This window comes from Lissotriton vulgaris, chromosome 2_2, assembly GCF_964263255.1.
Source record: "Lissotriton vulgaris chromosome 2_2, aLisVul1.2, whole genome shotgun sequence".
Lineage (NCBI taxonomy): Eukaryota > Metazoa > Chordata > Amphibia > Caudata > Salamandridae > Lissotriton > Lissotriton vulgaris.
This window is the reverse complement of record NC_141688.1, coordinates 213682961-213705382: the sequence shown is the minus strand read 5'-3', so window position 1 is coordinate 213705382 and position 22422 is coordinate 213682961. Positions and strand designations below refer to the sequence as shown.

Below are 22422 nucleotides of genomic sequence, written 5' to 3'. Positions count from 1 at the left end.
AGACTGATCTTTCTGTTGATGTACAGAATAATGGTGAGGTAATCGGTTATGTTCTGTTTATATATGCACCAGCCATGCTGAGGGAAGTGCAGTTACAGTGGAAAAGTCAGTGCAGTGTTTCTCAGATCCATTTCTGTCTGTAGAAGAGGGGCCCAATTTGAAGACGCTGTAGTAGTAAGTTTCTGCTTGGGGTTTACGCCTGAGCAGCTTGTTTTTCAATTTCTTTCTCCATTTCTGGTGCAAGCCAGGATGGGGCATGAAGTCACACAGATTATACAGAACATTTTCGGAGGTGTTTGAGAGAAATGGGTGTCAGAGGACTGCAGTTCGCATAAGTCAGAGGTCTGGAGGTAACTGAAGGGAGGGACAAACATGAGGATATTGGTATACAATATCTATAATAATATACTTGTCAGCTTTTTGGTCCTGAATCTTCAGGTCATGTTATTGTGACCTTTGTGCACGGCGGGTGCCCCTTGATTGAGAGTCTTGCTGTGGCTTTGGTGATTGTGTCTCTATGATTCCTCCAGGCTGTGTGAAGTGGGCAGCGCAGTTTTCTGTAATGATTATTTTAAAGTAATACTTAATAAATTCCACTAATCATTATTCCTGCCAGCTTGCACAGGTTTGCAACTGAGTTTTCAGGTTTAAATACTTTTAATTCCAATTCATACCCATTCCCCCATTTATGCTCGACATCCTGCTTAACCATCACAGACCCAGGGCCTCTCATCAGGTGGAGGCACCAATGTTGCACACCAACAGGCCTATGTATAAACATAAGAAGGGGCTCCTTGGCACAGCCGAGTCATCGTGCTCAGAGTCTAAAATGTCACCTTATGTAGTTGTTGAATGTTACCGTACCAATTTCCCCTGCGACAGGGTTGACACTTCAGTTCTGTGTGTATATCAATTTCTGGAATTGTACAAATCGTACAGGACAAAGGTTGTATTAACTAATCTTCTGCCTGACCCCTCAGCACCTGCCTGCTGATATGAGTGTTTCTGAAATCCAGGCACCTACAGTCATCCACACAGGGTTGGAAACCATGTACAAAGTCCGTCGGAGATGCTTCCATCAAACACTTTCCTTCTAAGCTGAAGGTACCTCTTACTCAGTAACACACCAAGCCGAGGCAGCGAGCTGGAAATACTACTTTACAGTCCATCAATCCCCAATCTCCCCAGCCATCAGATGTGCGAGTGGCTGCATTGGTGATTTTCAGTTTCCTAGACCTCCTACCTGAAATGAAGTCTGGCTGTTGTAGTTCTTAATCTCTTTATTGGTTCCTCGATATAGCAGGACTCTGGCACAGCTGTCCTGCAAAATAAAAAGTAATTTGGCCAGGTCAGTACGAATATCTGCCTACGAATACAGATGCAAACAGATAGCAATCCCACTTATTTCTAACACAAACATAATCAAAACCGTGGCTTCAGCCCTTTTTCAATGCAGTTTTCCAATAATATAACCTAATGCGAATGCTGAAAGAGGTTGGAGTTGCTCGAATGCACTGTAAGTTTTGAAGCATTTTTGTAGAATTATACTAGGCAATCCCACTCAAGAGAACACAACACAAAGGTTGACTTGTCACTAAAATGTTGGAAGTGGTGGGCTACAGCATGAAGGCACAACAATAGAAAGGTGAACTTCACCTTTCTAGGGGCATGTGTATATGTGCACGTCTAATGAGTACAATCTCACACATTTGCCTCCAAGTATAGAATATGTGTCAGACCACTCCCTACAATGGTTCAAATCCTTCCCTGCAGGACAAAGTCATAGGTCAGATGAAATGGCCTCACCCCCAAATTGAGCCTGTTCCTCTAAGGTTCTCACTCATAACCCCTCTTGTAAATGTATTTTAAAGCTCTCCAGGATTCATTCAGACCCTACACACTAACCTCCACTCACACCCCTATCACACCCCTATCGTACGCCAATGTATCTGCCTGCCACCTGAGGCAAAGGCTCGGTGGTGGAGGGTGCAACTGTATGGATGGCGCTTTGGCGCTTTCCAACCACCACTAAATGAGTAAGGTGATTCCCTGATCTCAGCATGGCTAATTATTGCCTTGTGTATGCAGACTGCAGTAGGTGGGAGTTTTCGAATCTATCACCTTGCATCTGCATGCAATGTCTGTGTAAAAACAAGTCGGCAGATTTACCTTTCAAGAGGGCATGCACAAGCACACAGACGGGAAAAGACCTGCCCCGGAAACTGCCCTTCTCTGCTTATTCGCTGAGACTACCTGTCAGTCATACCCAAGAGTAAAAAAGGCCAAATCTGGTCTCTCAATTGGTCTATGACTGTCATGACTGCTTTCTCCTGCAGCACTGTTTCCGCCTGCTGTTTTAGCTGGGAGCACTAGGTGGCCTTGGTGGTTGTTAAATAAGTTAATGCGTGGTCAGGGCCAGTTTTAGAGCAGTGCGACAAATACGGCCGCACTGGGCGCTGAACTGTAGAGCGGGGCGCTGACCTCAGGCGGGGCACTGTGTTTAGCAATAACTTATTATTGGAGAGATGAGAGGCACTCTTGCCCTGTGGTAGTGAGAGAATCCGAGGAGGAGGTCATGGGGGTGAGAGCGCCAAAAATGATTGTCGCACCGGGTGGCACCAGCGCTATAGCCGATCATGTGCGTGGTGTGTATAGTGTCTGTGGGTTTTGATGACGGCATATGTTTGTGCATGTTTGTGTATATGTGCACAAATCTATAGTGTTGCTTTAAGAGAGTGTGAGGGGTGAATACAAATATATAGATATTGAGTTTGTTTGTAGTTTATCAAGTCCTCCTTAAATTAGATTTTTAAATACTTAAGACTCTCTGTCTGTCTCTCTCTCATTTTACATACAAAATGAATGCTTTTGCTTTAATTCTTGACACATGAGGTTGGAGCATGCGTGGCAGATTTAGGCTAGATAAAGGATCGGCTTCTTTTTGGGCATGAGGATCCAAGAGAACCATTGGCTGAACAAGAGCCAAGCATTTGGATCAAGCCTTAGCGGCTAACCCACTACTATTACATAAGGTTGAGGGGAGGGTGGGGATTTTTTACATAATTTTTGCAATATTTTCTAGATTAAATGTACATGTATCTAAGCACTCCAAATATTTACATATAAGAGACTAACCCCCAGATTCATCAAAGTCCTGTTTTGCGAGTCCTTAATAGCGAATTTTAAGGATTCGCTATAAAAGACTCGCAAAACGGGATGCATGTAGAAATCGCAATAAATTTAGCGATTTCTACAGCTTTCTTATTTGAGATTCACTAATTGCTAATCACAAATAAGGAATGGCTTCCCCATTCATTCCTATAGGCCTAAATATGGAAGCAAATCCAAGGGTGCCAGGGTGTCCAAAGGACACCCTGTTGCACCCCTGAAATGGTAATGTCCACAAGTGTTGCGCACACACATGTCCCAAAGACATGTGTGTGTGTAACATACAACTTAGAAAAATGCACTAAAGTGCATTTTTCTAACTTTTTGCTATTTACCACGTAGTTAGACTTCGCGGTAAATAGCGGCCCCAGTTTGCGATTTCGCAATTGTAAAATGGTTCATGAATTGCATTTAAGGAATCTCAAATTGAGATTCCTTAAATGCAATGAATCGCAAATTAGCCATTTCTACATTTGCGATTTTTGCGTTTGGGATGATGCATCCCAAATGCAAATATAGCGCTCGAAAAGAGCCAATTCTCATTTGATGAATCTGGCTGTAAAAGCATAAGAACACTGTAAGGCCTAAGATTAGGTTTAATTCCAAATTAAAAATCAATTGACTTCTGTCCTATACTGGACTTGTCAAAGACAGTGACAGCAGGCAAGAGATACTCCAGGGTGTGGTAGAGAGACAGTAACTTATATTCATCACGACACAGTATTGCCATATCTATGTTTCTTTTAGAGACTAGATCATCTTAATTTACACGGCAGTATTGCATGAAACCCACAAAATAACTCTGCGGCTCACAGCCCCACTAATGCACGCTTTGCTCCCCCCATTCCCACATTCTACCTCTCTTCTCTCTTGGTCCCCTCCATGCTGGCATCTGCACAGGCCTCTGCCACACCACAGATCATACCTTTTGTCACCTTGGAAAATGTTTGTGAGTACCCATGGTCTAGACATTGTTCTCTTTCAGAGGAGCAGAATCTTGCGGGTTAGTAAACACAGAAAAGAATTCATCATGACTGACACAATGATAAAGTTGATGAGGTGTGAGAAGGTATTGGGTATGATAATTGTTATATTTTATGCAAGAATGCTGTTGGCCAACACACTGCTTTTATGGAGTTGATGATATCGCCTAGAGATAAGATGGGTACAGAGATACTATTCTGTCTATGTGTCCATGCCTAAATTTACCACGTTGCAAATTTGTAAAGAATTGATCACATTTTGCTCTATGTTCTAATCTTCAATTGATTGTGGAAAAATCCCTTTGCTCACCACCAAAGGTGGGCCTGTAAATTGTAAATTGATACTTGTATAGCGCACTACTCACCCACAAGGGTCTCAAGGCGCTTGTACGAATACCGCTGTGGAACCCATCCTGGCTTTCCCTGTGAGGCGTCCACTCCTGGGCACCCCAAGGTGGAGGCCAGGCATCCTTAGCGTTGTGGGGGCCGTTGTGGAGATTAAGCAAGCTATAGCCCAGAGTTGCAGAGTGGGACTCCATGATTGGAATAGGCACCGAGGCGAGCATGATCAGGTCCGTGGAATTTTGAGCCCAAGACCCGCCGAGGCGGGGAATTGAACCCTGGTCCTGGGCTAGACCTCTGCATCGGGGTCTGCCGCTCTAATCATTGAGCCACACTTCTGTTGTCAGATCACCAGGACAGGCTGGGATAGTCCATGCTAGTCTAAAGCCCAAGAATTAGAGAAAAGGACAGGCTTGGCACCAAAAGCTGGAAGTGATTGGTTAATGGCTTCCAGGGGATGCTGTGCTACTAAGCTATGCTAGGGAGGCTAACCAATTGCAGTCTAAACTACAGCGCCATTCTGATCAGGGAAGGTGCCCCATAGCACTGGCCATGATATTCAGAGAGAGCTAGTGAGCTCAACTGTGCTTTGTTTGTCTCCTCGGGGAGGGAGAACTTCACCAGAGCAGAGCCGTGGGTAGGTAAATCACGAGTTGCTGTCAAGTCATTAAATACAGGGATACAGACACAGATACCTCCACAAAACTCAATCCTTCCACAGCCTCTTGTGATTGCTCAGTGTACATATAAACTCTTCTTCCATCTCCAAGAAAAACACACAAAAAGACAGCCAAGGCAAACCCAGGCTTTAATAAGACAACATCACACCTTTGTAAACAACAAAGACACAAATTATATAAACAGAAAGCAATAATACAAGTGGGATGCAATCATGCTGGTCCAAAATTCTCTATCGGGGATAATGCAACCGAGGATCATCTTTTGCACTTACTATCTGCATGCGTCACATAATCCTCAGTATTTCTATACAGCACCATCACCCACACCACATGATTCATCACTTCCAGACGTGGTCCCCTCATTGGCTTCAACTAAGACCATAAATTAGATCCCACCCACACCTGGATTACATGCCAGCTTCGGTCAATCACAGCGCCTCGCCGTATTCCTCTGATGTCATTGCCTGCGTCCATCAGTCGCAACACTGATTCCCTCCACCCTAAATTGTGTTACTTGATGACACTACAAACCTACTCTCAGCATCCACCCCCCTCTGGAAGCCCCTAGTTTGGGTTTATGAATCCTTCATAATCCCTATTTGCTATCTCTTGAGCCTACTGACCTCTAGCTTTCACCTCTCCCAAACATCGACTATGTTTAGGAGTTGATAAATTCAAGAGGCGCTATTATCTTATATTTATATGCAACACTCCTATTACTTTTTTTTAAATTAACTATATTGTTGAAACTCACAAAGCTTCCAAAAAAAGTATCATTTGGTATGTTTAGAAAGAAATGTATCTGAATGTTGAAGTCAGCGCAGCACCCTCTTATATTCCCTACACCTACAGTATGTTTGTCCCATGTGAATTTTCTGCCTTTTGCAAAGGTCACGGCTCCATTAAGCGTATACAGATTTACAGTTTCTTCCTGTTTAAAACGTATCCTTTGGGATTCCATTTCTGCGAACAGTAAAGGCACAAAGTTCATATTTATAGCCTATTTAATCCTTGATGGCAGACCAGATGTCATCATTTTACCCAGATGCCGTGGATTGGCATGGTTTGCAGATCCCTAGCTGAGGCTGGCATTGTTACAAGTCAGTCCCTGTCATGCTCTTGCATAATTTGAGTATTGACGGTGCACTGCATGGATGGTTTGCATATATTTTTGAAATTATACAACAACTCTATCTGAGCAGAGGAGTTAATGGGCATCTGTGGAGGAATGCGGTTACGCCTACAGTTAAAATTGGAAGGGGGTTGCAAGGCAGTCGTGAGCACATAGCAGGAAAGGAGCTCTTAGGTACCATATTTAGCATCCTGTAAATCCTAAAATATGTGCCACAACTGGATAGGGTGCATGCTATCTGGGTGAGTACTGGGCATCTGAAAGGACATATCTTAGCGGTCCATCCTGACATCTGTCAGTGAGGCAGGGTGTTGTAAAGAAGTACACCGTTGTGGGTAGTTTCAATCTTTATTCAGTGAAGATCAACACTTAAGAAGCCGTCCGCCTGTCAACAGTGAACCCAGCTGCTATGTCAACATTCCATAGCGAGCGCCGGGCTGACGGGCAGACTATACCACTGTCTGGGTAGAGGTGGGGGGAACACGGGAAGGCGGGTAAATAGAACATTACAAGTTACAACACATCATCCTCCCTAAGGGAAAAAGAAAAACGAGGAGGGAAAGAAAGAAGAGAGAGATAACCACCTCTCGGAGAGGGGTGGGAGAGTGAGGCTACCCCCCCAAAGTCCTGACTACTGGTCTTACGCAGAAGACCCCCCTTGACTCTTGGAGTTAGGCTGCAGATACTATCTCATAAGGTATTGTTTGTGCCAATGAGGGGAGATCCTAGGTCTATCACTCTTCCTGTCTTGTCTGATCCCTCCGCTGACGTTTCCACCCTCCATCCTTCTCGTGTCTGACCTAAGTTCTTCCCCTCCTGCTGGAACCACCCGATCATGGCTCCAAAATCTACCATCTTCCATGACCACCGTGTTCTTATTTTGCATTTTGATGGTATTGGGGGCATAAAACTTGTCACCCCCTTTTCTCAGTCTCTCCGGTTTCTTTACGTAGACTTTTTGTCCTCGCTGGAATTCTCTCTCCTTCACTCCCCACTTCTTATCGTACCATTCATTGTATTTCTGTTGATTGGCTTCAATCCTCCTCTTGATCTCTTTGGGGTTGGTCTCCTCTTTTTGTTTTCTTCCTATCCAACTGGGGGTCAGCTTAGTGCCAGCTTTCCTCCCCCTCAGTAACTCAAAAGGCGTGCAACCTGTAGTGGACTTGGGCGTGGTGTGGTATGCCCACAGCATGTCTCTTATGGCTACGTCGATGTTCTCCCCAGCTTGATTGGCCAACTGTATGCACTCTTTGAGCATGCGGTTCACTCTCTCCACCTTGCCATTGGCTTTGGGGCAATACAGTGGGGTGCAGATATGAACTATGGAACAGTCCTTGAGAAACTCTGTCATCTCTTCTGAGATCAGCTGCACCCCATTGTCTGTCACTAGAGTTAATGGCATTCCTTCTCTCGAGAACACCTCTTTCAGGAATTCAATGATCGCCTTAGTGTTCACGTTGTGGACAATCTTGCAGGTTATCCAGCTTGAGTAGTAGTCCACCAGGACCAGTAGATACCAGTCTTGGGGCCCTTTACCATGGATGGGTCCGGCTATGTCAAAACCTAGCTTGTCCCACGGAACCTCGGGAACTTCCACTGGTAACAAAGGTGCTCGCCTCGTAATTTTAGACTTGTCACTCAAACTGCACACGTAGCAGTCTCGCACCTTGTCCTCCATTTCACTGTCCATTGTTGGAAACCAGTAGTCTGTACGAAGTCTAGCTTTGCTCAAACTACGGCCTAAGTGTCCTTTGTGCGCTAGTTCCACTATTTGACTTCTTAAAGCTTCTGGCGGGACAAGTTTCCCGGACTTCAGTATGAAATCTCCTTCTACTGATAGATCTTCCCTCACGTTCCAGTACGGTTGGATCTCTGTCTCCATGTCCTTGCACTTCTTTGGCCATCCCGTGAGTATATGTCTCTTCACTTTCTTCAGTACTTCATCTTGTTCCATCTGGGTTACCCATGCATTCTTCTCCACTGCAGCTAAACGCAGTTCAAGAATTGAACCACCAGCCAATTCTTCGTCCTCCTCTCCTACCGCTGGTGCTCTCGATAGGAAATCTGCAACCATATTCGGTTGCCCTGGTATGTAGGATACTCTGAAAATGTAGGCTTGCAGGCCCACAGCCCATTTAGCTATGCGGGGCGTCATGCTTTCCATGTCCTTCTTTGTGAAAAGCGAGACCAGTGGTTTATGGTCGGTCTGTACTTCAAATGGAGTTCCCCAGATGAAAAACTTGTAGTGACAGATGGCCCAATAGACCGCTAGAGCTTCTTTCTCTATGGTCGAATAGTTTTTCTCGGATGAAGTGAGGGTTCTGGAAGCAAAAGCCACAACATTGACCTTGCTCCCCTCTCTTTGCGCCAACGTCGCCCCTATTCCTCTGTTGCTGGCATCAGTCGAGATGATAGTTGCACCATTCGGGTCAAACTTCCCGATAAACGGGGCTTCAATGATTGCTTTCTTTATGCAATTCATGGACATCTCTTGTTCTTTTCCCCAAGCAAAGACACTGTCTTTCTTGATTAAGTCTCTTAGCGGCTGTGACACCCTTGCAAAATCCTTGATGAACTTAGCCATGTATTCAGCAAGCCCTAAGAACGATAGTATGTCCTCTTTGCTCTTGGGAGTGGGTGCGTCACTCACTGCTCTGACCAAGTCGTGCTTAGGCTTGATGCCTTCTTCAGATAAGGTGTGTCCTAGGTAATCCACCGAGCATACTCCTAGCTTGCATTTGGATGGTTTGGTGGTGAGTCCTACCTCTTTCAACTTCTCCAACACCTTCTTTGCCATCTCATTGTGTTCTCCCTCGCAACCACCGAAGATCAGAATGTCGTCTTGGAAACAGATAGTGTTCCTGCAGTCTTTTAACACATGTTGCATGATTCTTTGGAAGGCCGCAGCCGCTGACGCCAGACCAAATGGCATGCGCTGAAACTTGAAATTGCCAAAAGGGGTGGTGAATGCCGTTAATATTTGTGAATCCGGGTGGAGTTTGATTTGGTAATAGGCAGAGGACAGGTCCAGCACACTAAAATACCTGGCCCCCCGGATCGTGCTTAACATCTCGCCTATCCTGGGGAGAGGGAACCTGTCCACCAGAATATTCGCGTTAAGGTCCCTCAGGTCCACACAGAGTCTGATGCTGTTCCCTCCATCTTTTGCTGTGATCACAATCGGGGCCAACCAGGTTGAACTCTCAATTTCTGTGATAACTCCCTGGCTAACCAACCTCTGAAGTTCCTGCTGGAGGGGCTCTCTCATGCGCAATGGTATGGACCTGGTCTTGTGCACTACGGGTACTGCCCCCTCCTTTAGAATGATCTTGTGCATATAATTCTTAAATACTCCCAACCTGTCACTGAATACCTCTTTGAACTCCTCGGTGAGATCCCCTGCTATGCCTACCGGGTCAATTAATAGCACCTGCTCTTTGTTGTTCGGATCCAGTTTAATACCCAACTCCTTCTGGTGTTTCCAGCCCAAAAGAGTCCAGCCACTGGTGGATACATACACTTTTCCCACTGTGTGTCTATCTTTAAAGGAGATTCTCATTGTCACCATGCCCTCTAACAGTATTTTTCCTTTGTTGTACCCTTTGGGACTGATGTCGGCTTGCATCATTTTGACAGGATGGTTTGCAAATTTATCCTCGAACACATTTTTATCTACCAGAGTGTAAGGAGAACATGAATCAGCATACATACTAAACTTCACACCATCAAGTAAAACATCACATTTTTGGTAAATGTCATCATTATTTTCATCCTCTTCCCCCACTTGGAAAATATAAGATTTTTCCCTTTCCTCGTCCTGAGGGGACTCCTCTATAACATGCACTGCTTTACTGGGAGCTTTACATACCTTGGAATAGTGCCCCCACCTGTTACACTTTCTACATTGCACATTTCTTGCTGGGCACTTCCAGTTATTGGCCAAATGATTGGGACTACCACATTTAAAACACACCATAGTACTGGACTTACTGCGATTCATTTCTTTACTCTTGTCCCCTACTTTACAAACAGTATCTCCCTCTGTCCTAGACTTGTTTTCTGCTTTCTCCCTGTTTATCCCTTCCTGTGATTTCATCTCTCTCATACATCGCGCGGTGTGTTCTAGGCCCTTAGCTATATTTATGGCTTACTTCAGGTTGGGATTCTTAGTAAGCAATTCCTCTTGAGTTTTGGTGTCATTGGTGCATCTCACAAGTTGGTCTCTAATCAAAGAGTCTGTGAGTTGCCCAAATTCATATGTGGCTGATAAACCTCTCAACACTGCAATATAAGCACTAACTTTCTCCTCCCTCTTCTGCACCCTCTTAAAAAACTTATGCCTTTCCATCACCACATTTATTTTCTCCTTGAAGTGAGACTCCAGCTCCCTTAATGTGCTTTCATAGTCATTGACACCTTCCTCCACTTCCTCTTGATCATCCTCCACCAACCTCCCTGTTATATCTTCATAGATTTTCCTCCCATGTGTGCCTAAATTGTGGAGTAGTATATGTTGTTTACGAATATTGGTGTAATTGCTACCTCCAATGGCTATTAAATACGATTTGAATATGCCTTCCCACCTTCTCCAGGGAATTACAGGTTCTCCTAACTCATTGAGAAAAGGCGGAGGCTGACTCATTCCTGCGCCTGCCATTGCCATAAAATTACCTCAGACTCCTGTCAGACCTTTCTTCTCTAGCTAAATAAAAAAACTGAATAAGCTAGAAATGTCACTTTACCCTCCAAACTACAGTAACTCAAATATCAACATGAATTCAGCAATAGAGCAGATAATATCGTCAGTCCCCTTTCTTCTTCTACTGATTAAGAACAGAGCACCCAATGGTAATACAGTTCCTATCCCCTTGGCGGCGGGAACTTCCTGTGAAGGAGATTTTCCTGAACAAGTTCCTGTCAGGAGAGGGCTGCTTGAAGAAACAGTGAGCACTGAGGTAAAGAACATACAGCTTTCTCTAAAGATTATTTATCTTAGCAGGGATAGCATAGTTTGAATGTACGTTTCAATCAGATGCGAACTCTCATATGGGGCTCAGCTTTCACTCGCGCTGCTCTGCGTCATTCCTCTCTGCCAGGTGTCACGTCACACGAGCGAGCGCGGTGAACTTTTTAAGACCGTCGTGAGGTAATAGGTGTGCAGCGCGGATGCCAATCCTGACTTAAATTCCGCCAAATGCTCCTTCTACTTGCCACTGTATTTTCCTCAACCTGCGCCACAACAGTTCATTTGCTGCGTTCCCTCGACGTTACGCTCCAGTAGACCCCCCGAGTGCTCCTCCTGTGCCCGACCAGACACACGAGCTAACCTCCTCACGCAGTGACTCCTGGAGTTTACACGCTGCTTCCTTCCTTGACTCGCTCCCACACAAGTTCATCTAAAACCCATGTGCCCGACTTGGCACACGAACCTGCAGTCCCTCCACACCGGACTGTAATGAACTGCCGACGAGCTCTCTGATATCACGCACGTAGACAGCCAGCGGTAAACACTTTTCTCTCCCTGCTGATCTCCACGGGGCTAACGAGCCACCTTGCGCACTGAACCCTGAAGCCTGATGATAGCTCCCCTCGAGAATCCACTTTCACACAAGTCAAACAGTGCCCACAGTGCCCGACCTGGCACCCGATTAGATACCATCCACACAGGATTGTTCTTCAAATTAGCCTCTACTGTAGACTCGCTTGCGCCAAGCTAGGGTCCAAATCGCCCTCAGTTACGGTAAAACCTTACTTGTTTTCCTTTTCTCATGTGTCCGTCCCCAGCAGTTTCTCACTCCTTCTTCTGCTGTTCTACACGGACTCTGTTTAAATTTCGTTGACAGGCAATTATTTCTCTCCAGGGGGACAGCATCCACTGTCCCTGGCACAGTCTTCTCACCTCGTCGCCATGAATTGTTGTAAAGAAGTACACCGTTGTGGGTAGTTTCAATCTTTATTCAGTGAAGATCAACACTTAAGAAGCCGTCCGCCTGTCAACAGTGAACCCAGCTGCTATGTCAACATTCCATAGCGAGCGCCGGGCTGACGAGCAGACTATACCACTGTCTGGGTAGAGGTGGGGGGAACACAGGAAGGCGGGTAAATAGAACATTACAAGTTACAACACAGGGATGTGCATCAGTGCTGGTGACGAAGGATGGACTGACTGACAAAGTCCCCTTGTAATGTCTGTAATGCAGAAGAGAACTGCATGTCAGACCCTAGAGTGATGGTGGTGTGTGGTTTCCGTCAGGTCAACTTTGTTGCTACTTGAGGGATCCGTTGCTGTTTTAAATCCGTCTATAAACTGCTTTTAAGTCATTTTAGAAATATAGAACTCATATTTCTGTGCCATGTTTGGCGGCACTGATACTGGATAATTTTTGCTGATCCTATTGATATACCTCGCTCACTGAACTGGTTAGTGTAAACCCATAAAGGGGGTATACCCACAACCATTGTGGTACCTCTTGTTGGACGCCATCTTTGGTGGTTAGTGTCAGAGGGTGTGGATCACAAGGCAAGATTGACTGGAGTACGCTTAGTCCTTGGAAATCATGACGCATTTTGTTTGGTCTTGACAGCGTTCAACCCTAGCTAAATTTGATATCACCTGCCCATTGCAGGTTAGGTTATGAAACTGGCTGTAGATTTAGCCATGAACTTAAAGAGGGCACACACTGAGGGTATCCAAAATGCTTCGACATGATTCTAAAATTCTGCAACGTTGTGGGCAGTTATGCTGACAGCACAAACCCGTTGTTCTAGCTACGCTTAGGACTAAAGTCAACTCACCCGGTCTGACCGACGGATCACTGTTGTTGGTGAAGCAGGATCACTGGGGTGAGCTAGATGCTTTAAGAGCTCAGTCCCTGTTACCGACTTACTATGAACAGCTTCTGCGATTGGGAGTGAGTGCTGAGGAATTCTTGATGCCTGTGTACAAGACATCTCCCTCTACACCCCCAAAGAAGTACCTCAGCCTTGGGCCCAGCCAAGTGACTGAAGCGATGTTTGCTGGGTCTGGGTATGTGGAGGTGAAGCGCACTGGCACCACCAGACTGAAGCAGCCACCCCGGAGTCATCTTCAACTAGAGGTGTGATGCCAACAATGTGAGCGGTAGTGTTGATACAGTCTGTGAGAATGTTATTAAAGGTTACTAGAGACTCACTACCCCGAAGACGGGGTCTCTGGGATCTCCCACCAGGACAGATCTAAAGGACAGAGAATATGAAATTGGATCGCAAGAGGTACAGCATCAGATGAACCTACAGGACACAGGTCTTGGTGCAATAACTGTGAACCTTGGTCCTAACAGGGGCATTCTGATAGTACCTGTGTGACGCGGTTTATGTAAGACATCATCTGAGAACTGTTCCCAAACAACGTGAAACCAGACCTCAAGCCATGGACATCAAACAGAAACTTCCTTTCATAGGGTGAGCCTGCAGTCTGTCCGCCATGATTAGAACCACACATCTCAGGGGGCTTCTAAATATTGAACGCTGCCAGATGCATTTGGGATGACAGAAAACAGAAGTTCATGTCTGAGCCTAGCGAGCAGTAACAAATTATTAGAACATTGGAATGTTGTTAGTTCTATTGAAAACAATGGAGTACTCTGGGCATATAATGGCTGGCATAAGCCCGAAGCTTCAACATTCCAATGTTAATAGTGACCTAATACTGATGGGATTTAAATCTGACGTCATAGACAGACCCAGTCCTGAGTTGATTCGTCAGTAGCTACGCCCGGTCATAGCAGCATCTATTATCAGGATGGTACTGTTAGAACTGGGGGTCTCTAGTTGGCAGAGGTAGGTACTACTGTCCAAATAGGGACCCTTGCTTCTAGTCAGGGCAAGGAGGAAACCCTCTGAGATAACCCATGCTCACCCTCCAGGTAGCTTGGCACGAGCAGTCAAGGCTAATCAGAAGGCAATGTGTAAAGTATTTGTACTAACACTCACAGTAACACAGTGAAAACACCACAAACTGACTCCACAACAGTTTAGAAAAATAAAGGTATTTAATCTAAACTACACAAGACCAAAAATCCAATATACACAGTTCAAGGATATGGTTTCAAAAGAGTTTTTAAGGTTGCAATAAAAGTTCTTTAGATTGCGAAAAAATAATCCACAGTTGCGTGAAAAGTTCACAGTTGCGTCACGTTTCAGACACAGTACCTTATGTTGCAGCAAAGTTCCAAAAGCTGAAGCTGGTGCGGTGGAAAACAAGCGATGCGTTGCTCCTGAGACCCTGGGGAGGCGATGCGACAGCCCCGCTGCAGCAGCGGGCGTGTTGCGACGAATCCGGTCTGTATTGGGAGGAAGGCCACTTGTATGGATTCCGGTGCGTAGGTTCCGTAGAAAGTTTGTTCTCGCGAAGGCACGATGCGACGATCTTTGGAGTTGGGATGATCTCCGGGGAGACATTGCGTGGACCAGCAGTGATTTCTGTCCGATGCCCAATGTGAAGAGCTGGCCTGTTTCTTTGTAGACAAAGTCAAAGGGATTTATAACTCTTTAACCTCAGATAGACCCAATGCTAATTCCAACCTCATGGGGTCCATCGACTCGCCATTCTTACTACAATGCTTACCATCTATTGAGCAAACTGAGATGGACTCTCTGATCAAAAGAGTCAAATCTGGTTCCCCGGAAGACCCTGTTAAGCCAGAACTATTCAGACTATTCCAGGATTCCATCTTACGAGAAGGGCGGATGTTAATTAACAACTCACTTCAGTCTGCGACCATTCCCCCATCCTGGAAACATGCTAAAGTTGTCCCTCTTCTAAAAAAGCCATCATTAGATCCCACTAGACCTGACAGCTTAAGACCCATCTCCTTGCTCCCCTATCTTGCCAAGGTGATGGAGGCCCATGTTAATTCCATTCTAACCACTTACTTGGAGTCGAATGGAATATTGGACGAATCGCAGCACGGCTTCCGTGCTAAACATAGCACGGAATCTGCTCTGCTAGCCGTTACGGAACATCTGAGGGAGGGGCTGGACCAGGGTGAGACATCTGCCCTGGTTCTGCTGGATTTGAGCGCGGCCTTCGACACGGTCTCCCACAGGATCCTGCTTGCGAGACTGTGGGAGATCGGAGTCAGGGAGAGTGCCTTGGGATGGTTCACGTCGTTCTTATGTGACCGTTCATTCCAAGTGCACGCCCCGCCGTACTCATCCAGCATACATCCCCTGGACTGTGGAGTCCCGCAGGGCTCTGCGCTCAGCCCCACATTGTTCAATGTGTACGTCCGCCCCCTGGCCATGCTGGCCAGGGATCGTAACATCAAATTAACATCATACGCGGACGATACACAACTCATCTTCTCCTTCTCTAAGAACAGTGGGGCTGACCAAATTAAGTTCCAGGAAGATATCCTGGCAATATCGAACTGGCTGTCACAGAACTATCTCCAGCTAAATTCTTCCAAGACGGAGATACTCATTGTAGGTAAGGATACCGAGAAATGGGACGCACATTGGTGGCCTCCCACTCTGGGACCCTCTCCTGTCCCCAAAGAGGCTGTTAAAAACCTGGGTGTGATGTTGGACAACTCACTTTCCATGGAAACTCATGCCAAGAGAGTGGCAGGCACCTGTTATGGTCGCCTGCGCTCTCTTAAACCTATCCTCGGATTCTTTGAGCCTTGCATCCGCCAGACTATAATTCAGGCCCTAGTCTTATCCCATCTAGACTACTGCAATGTCCTGATGCTAGGTTCTAACTTGACGGTGATAAACAGACTCCAGAGAGCTCAGAATGCCGCGGCGCGCACTCTATTCGCTCTGCCAAAAAAATGCCACACCTCCCCTATCCTCCATCGGTTACATTGGCTTCCCGTTAAACAACGTATCCAGTTCAAAAGCCTTTGTCTAATTCATAAAATCCTGTATAATACCGCCCCTCAAACCTTGCTGGGACTCTGTTCCTTCTATGCCCCCTCGCGCGCCCTTCGTTCAGCCGACCTGTCACTGGCACGCACGACTAAGATCCGTAGGTGCCGAGCTGGTGGTCGCTCTTTTAGGCATCTGGCGCCGAAGCTGTGGAATTCGATCCCACTTGGGGCTCGGGCCACTTCTAATCACCTGCTGTTCCGCAAACAGATTAAAACTTGGCTGTTCTCTTCCATCTAGCTCCACTTTCTCTGCTGTGTTGCACTGCTTCTAGGTTTGTCCGCAGCGCTGGGACGCCCCATTGCTGGGGTAGCCATGCGCTATATAAGCAGAATTAACATAACATAACATAACATTTCTCTCGCAGCTCCTCGATGCGATGGCTTCGGCGTTGACTCTCGCAGCGACGTGATGCGGTCCGCAAGCAGGCGGTGCGGCGATCTCACCCAGCGAAGACAGGCTCTGCGATAACACTCACAGCGATGTTAGGCTTCCCGCACCGATCGGGTGCGTCCCGCAAACGAAGGATGCGACGGCTCTGACAGCGGCAACAGGCGCTACAACGATTTCGACTTTCGTAGCGGCGGGAATTTCCTCGCACTGTCGGGGATGCACTCCGCAGCGAGCAATGCTATACCTTTTCTGTAGCAAAGTCTCTCAAATCTTCGTTTCCAGCTTCCCAGCACAGGTACAACTTCCAAAGGCACCACACATGGGCCAAGCACTCCAGTAAGGACAGAACTCTCTCAGTAGAGCTCAGGGGAAGCTGGGGTGAAGTCCTTTTGTCCCTGTGACTTCAGAACAGGGAGCCAGCCCTTCTCAGGCCCTTGGAGATTCCTTCAAGTAAGGGGACACAGCACAGCAAAGTCCTTCCCCTCTCCTTGGCAGCAAAGCAACAGCAGGGCAATCCAGCAGAGCAACAGCTTGACAATCTTCCTTCTTCAGTTTCAGCTTTCTCCTTGGCAGAGGTTCCTTCTTGATTCCAGGATGATCTAATTTTCTGCTGTCAGGGGTCCTGTACTTATATCCCTAAAAGTCTTTGTTCTCTTTGTGCAAGTGGGCCCTGAGCCCGGTCTGAACCAGTTCTGGGTGTTTCTTGAGCACTTTGTTTTCCTGGCTTCTCCTTTCCTTTCAGAGTGAGGGGCAGGGTCGTCAGCCGCCCAGCATGAGGTGGAGCCAGCATTGTGGAAGGTAGGCACAGCCCTATCCAGGCCCAGGTGCTATCTCCTCCCACGACTCAAGTTGCAAATGCAGTCATTCAGCCTCCTGTGGAATCCCCAGCCCCTGTCACTCTCAAACCAGACAGTCAATACACAAACAGGCCAAGGCACACAGAAGGGTCAGACAAGAGAACAGCAACTGTCTAAAAGTGCTGTTCTCAAACACAGGATTTAAAAACAACCTTTCCTAAAAGATGTGTTATTAAATTCTGAGTTCAGGGATACTAGACTCTTATGTCCTATCTTGTTCCTATGGGAAGAAATGCTGTTAGTCACTGTAGCCAGCATCCCCCATGTTAACCTATGGAGCAAGAAAGCCTTACAATAGTGAAAAACGAAAAATGGCCTTCATTCACTACCAGAGCATCTCACCAGCACCAGCACATGCTCTACCTTTCACATACACTGCACCCTGCCCAGGGGGGTACCTTGGGCCTTCCATAGGGGTGACCAATGTGCACAAAAAGGGAAGGGTTAGGCCTGGTCAGTGGGGACACTGACCAAAAGGACATGGCAGTTCACCGACTGCACACAGGCACTGCGGTGGCAGGCCTGAGACACCATTTTAGGGCTACTCATGTGGGTGGCACAATCAGTGCTGCAGGCCCACTAGTAGCATTTGTCATCACCAGCCCTGGCACACCCAGTGCACTTTACTAGCGACTTCTTGGTAATACAAATATGCCAATCATGTAGATCCAATCACAATAACAATTTACAAAGGGAGCACTTACACTCTGGCACTGATCAGCAGTGGCAGAGTGTCCAAAGCATCTAAACCAGCAAAAACGAAATCCAGCACAGCATCAAAAATACAGGAGGTAGAAGTCAAAAAGACAGGGGAAACCATGCCAAAGATGCCAGGTCTAACAGGTCCGCGGACAGCGTCCACTGAAAGACTTCTCGAGACGGCCAGCCGCTCGGGAGGTGATTACATTTGAAAAGTACAAACGCTTTAACTTTTCTTAACATCGATTACAGAGAACCAGAAACAAGAGTAACACTGTTCTGCTTTAGAAAGAAAGAAAACGTTTTAAACATTCTTTTTCCCATCAGTTGCTGAGAATTGCGATTCTCCTATTAACATGACCAGAGAATCTGGATTTCATTAAAGACAGGGAGGCTGACATTATGCATTATCCTTTAATAGCAACTCACACAGCCGCACTACATCACAAAGGATAAAGTTCTAGAGTCATAACAAAGGATGTATCTAGGAGATGATCTGCCTCTTTTAAAAGAATCGCAGCAGGAAGAACTTCAAAAGGAACTGAGAGATCCGGTAACGGGAAACAACTTCATGAGATGAAACATCAAGGAAGGAACTTCAGCAAGTAAAAGGCCAGCCGGTTAAACGGAGTTGCCTGAAAGAAAGAAATGAGTAAGAACCAAGAGCTTGAAGAGTAAATTCATCACATAGTTATAGCAAAGATTAAAACCAATTGAAGCAATTCATAAAGTCATGCACAAATACAATACATCAAAGATGTAGATGTAATAAGTTGACACCCCTCAAGTTGTGAAAGGGAGGAGGGAGGGATAATGTCAGCCTCCGTGTCTTTAATGAAATCCAGATTCTCTGGTCATGTTAATAGGAGAATCGCAATTTCATTACAAGACCGGAGGCTACATTATGCATGTTCGTAGCCCCGAAGGACCACCTCAGACATATGCTCGATAGGCTTACAGTAATGACGAGCAAAGGTATTAGCATTTGACCAGTCAGCAGCTTTCAGAATATTATCCAACTTACCACCTGACCAGAAGGACTTGCTGGCCATAGCTCCTCTGACAGAATGAGCTTGGAACTTAGAGAGGTCAACACCAGCGAGCTTCATGGTAGACTTAACCCATCTAGCAATGGAGGTGGAAGAAACAGGTTTGAAAGGTTTCACAAAGGAAACTAAGAGTTGATTTGCGCCATTGGGGCGCAGGAGAGACATCCTAGCGTCATATTCTTTCATGCAAGCAACCACACAAAGTTTAGGTAAGGTGTCAAAACGAGGATAGAAGATAAAATCTGACATCGTTTTGGTTCTTCTAAGTAATTCGAACTTGACACCAAACATATCATAACATCTATTAGAAATGTCTAAACTTCTGATGTCAGAAACCCTCCTACAGGAAATTAAGCACAAGAGTGTAGCAAGCTTAAAGGAGAGAAACTTTCTATTAAGGGAAGAATTATCTGGCCAGGAACAAAAAAGGTCTAAAATGCACTTGACATCCCAAAGGGTCTGGTATTTAGGCCTAGGGGGTCTTCTTAGTCTTATACTCTTGAGGACCCTACAAATGATAGGATTTTTACCTACCGATTTACCGTTGATAGGAGCGTGACCAGCGGAGATTGCGGATCTGAAGCAGTTAATAGAGCGATAGGAAAGGCCTCTGTCAAATTGTTCGACCAGAAAATTAACGATATTCACGACAGGAGTCTCCACGGGATCCAGACTCCTTTCCAGGCACCAATGAAACCATTTCTTCCAAATGCTGTTGTATCTAAGGTGTGTCCCAGGTGCCCAAGATTCTCCGAGAAGAGAGAGAGCTGTCGACGAAAGTCCAGACAGCTCGTTAGATTGCCTGACACTTTCCAGGCAAGAAGGTTCAAATTCCCCTCGAGAATAAGACGGTGATCTTCCCCGTCTGCGTTTGAGACCAGGCCTGGAGAGGCTGGGATCAGAAAGGGGATGTCGCATGCTAGTTCCAGGGCTGTCGGGAACCAGGCTTGGGAAGGCCAAAAGGGAGTGATCAGGATCAGGGAGCATTGATCCGATCTGACCTTCTGAAGGACTCTCTGAATCATGGCGAAAGGAGGAAAGGCATAACCCAGGAAGTGGGACCAGGGTTGGAGAAACGCGTTCACAGCAAGAGCGCTCGGGTCTGGCATCCAACTGAAGTAGTTGGGAAGTTGGAAGGTAAGCCTGCTGGCGAATAGATCCACGTCCATGGGACCCCAAAAGTGGGAGAGGGAATTGAAGACGTTCACGTCGAGTTTCCAGTCCGAGAAGTCTATAAGGAATCTCGAATTCCAGTCTGCTGAAATGTTCGATTTCCCGGGGAGATATTCCGCCCTGAGGGAGATTTTGTGTTCCAGACAGAACATCCAAAGTCTCCTTGCAAGATTGGAGAGATCCGTAGATCTCGTCCCTCCAAGGCGATTGATATAGGCCACAGCGGAGACGTTGTCCATCTTCAGAACAACGGACCTCCCTTGAATGGAGTGTTTGAAGCTCATAAGAGCGTATAAGCCAGCCGTTAATTCCAGAAAATTTATGTGTTGGGAGGATTCCGATAGGGTCCAAACCCCACCGGTGTCCTGGTCCCCCAAACGAGCACCCCAGCCATGAAGACTGGCGTCTGATTCTAGGACAAAATCCGGGGATGAGCCAAAGATAGCTTTGTCGTTCCAGGCGTCTAAGTTCTCCAGCCACCAAAAGAGCTCTGTTCTCGCATCCGGATCTAGAGAGACAAGGTCCCCATACCACAGACCCGAATTGAGAGCATTCCTCTTTATTCTCTGAAGTGCACGGTAGTTCAGAGGGCCGGGAAAAATAGCCTGGATGGAAGAAGAAAGGAGCCCAAGAAGTCTGGCTAGTTCGCGGAGAGTTAAAGACTCTTGTTTCAGAACGGACCTGATCTCCTTCCGGATCTTGGCAATCTTCTTGGCCGGAAGAAGGAGGAGACATTTTGTGGTGTCTAGAGTGAAGCCGAGGAATTCTATGGTTCTGCAGGGAGAGAGTATGGATTTGTCTCTGTTGATGATGAACCCTAGGCTCTCTAACAGGTTCATGGAGGTTTCTAGATCTCTTAGGAGGTCTGAGTGGGATTGGGACATGATAAGAATATCGTCCAAGTAAATGATGAGGCGGATACCTCTCTCTCTTAGAATTGTAACGACACACTTCATGATCTTGGTAAAGCACCAAGGGGCAGAAGAGAGGCCGAAGGGAAGAGCTTGGAACTGGTAAAGATGTTCCTTCCAAGCAAACTGAAGGAAGGGTTGATGTTCCTTGTACATGGGAATCGTGAAGTAAGCGTCCTTCAGGTCTAACTTGGCCATCCAGTCCCCTTCCAGAAGGAGATCCCTCAGGAGGTGGATACCCTCCATTTTGAAATGGCGATAAACTAGAAATGTGTTGACTTCTCGAAGGTTTATTACGGGTCTCCAACCCTTGTCCTTTTTCTGAACGAGAAACAGTGTGCTTATGAATCTGGCATCGGACCAGGGAACCTCCACTATTGCGTCCTTTTTGAGCATGGAAGCGATTTCTTCCTCCACGATCTTTTCTTGATCTTCTGAGAGGACAAAGGGGCGGGGTAAGTGTGACTGGACGGGAATCTGTAAGAAATCTATTCTGAAACCCATGACGGTCTCTAAAACCCATGGGTCTTGGGTAATTGAATCCCAAACATGATAAAACTGTTTTAGCCTGCCCCCTACTATGGGAGGGGTAGAAGAAGGAGTAGTACTTACTTGTAGAGTTGGAGGTGTTGGGAGTACCTCGACCTCTTGAGCCGCGGTTTCTCGGGCCTCTTCCTCTCTGGGGAAAGAAGGGTTGTCTAGGGGGGTAGAAGCCCCTGCCTGTTCCTCTGAAGGATGAATAGGGTCGTTGGTTGCCTCGGCCGGAAGAGCGACCCCTTCTACCGGCCTGGCCAAAAAGGTTGTTGTTGAACACCCGCCTCAGGTTACTTTGGGCTCTGTCGAGGGCGGTGAAGGTGGAAACGTATTTGCCAATTTCTTTGATAATGTCCTCTCCGAAGAGGAGGCCCCTGGGGTTCTGGGAAGGCTCTTTTTCAGCCATATCACCTAATTTAGGGTCAATCTTGTTCAGAATGGACCTTCTTCGTTCAACATTTAAGCTTGAGTTGGCATTACCAAGGAGGACAATGGCCCTCTGGCTCCATCCTCGGACGAGATCAGTATTTAAGGGTGTGGAGGAGAGGTGGGATTGCTCGGCCATATCAAGGATCCTAACAAGGGGTCC

General features: G+C 46.5%; 1 protein-coding gene across 1 annotated transcript in view; it reads right to left on the bottom strand.

The window, feature by feature from the left end:
* LOC147729256 (SH3 and multiple ankyrin repeat domains protein 2-like) overlaps positions 1-22422 on the bottom strand; it is a 2641300-nt gene that overhangs the window by 1130219 nt on the left and 1488659 nt on the right. The window contains exon 12 of the mRNA XM_086959557.1: positions 1244-1321. Within this exon, the coding sequence (XP_086815683.1) occupies positions 1244-1321 (78 nt within the window). The remainder of the gene's footprint in view (positions 1-1243; positions 1322-22422) is intronic.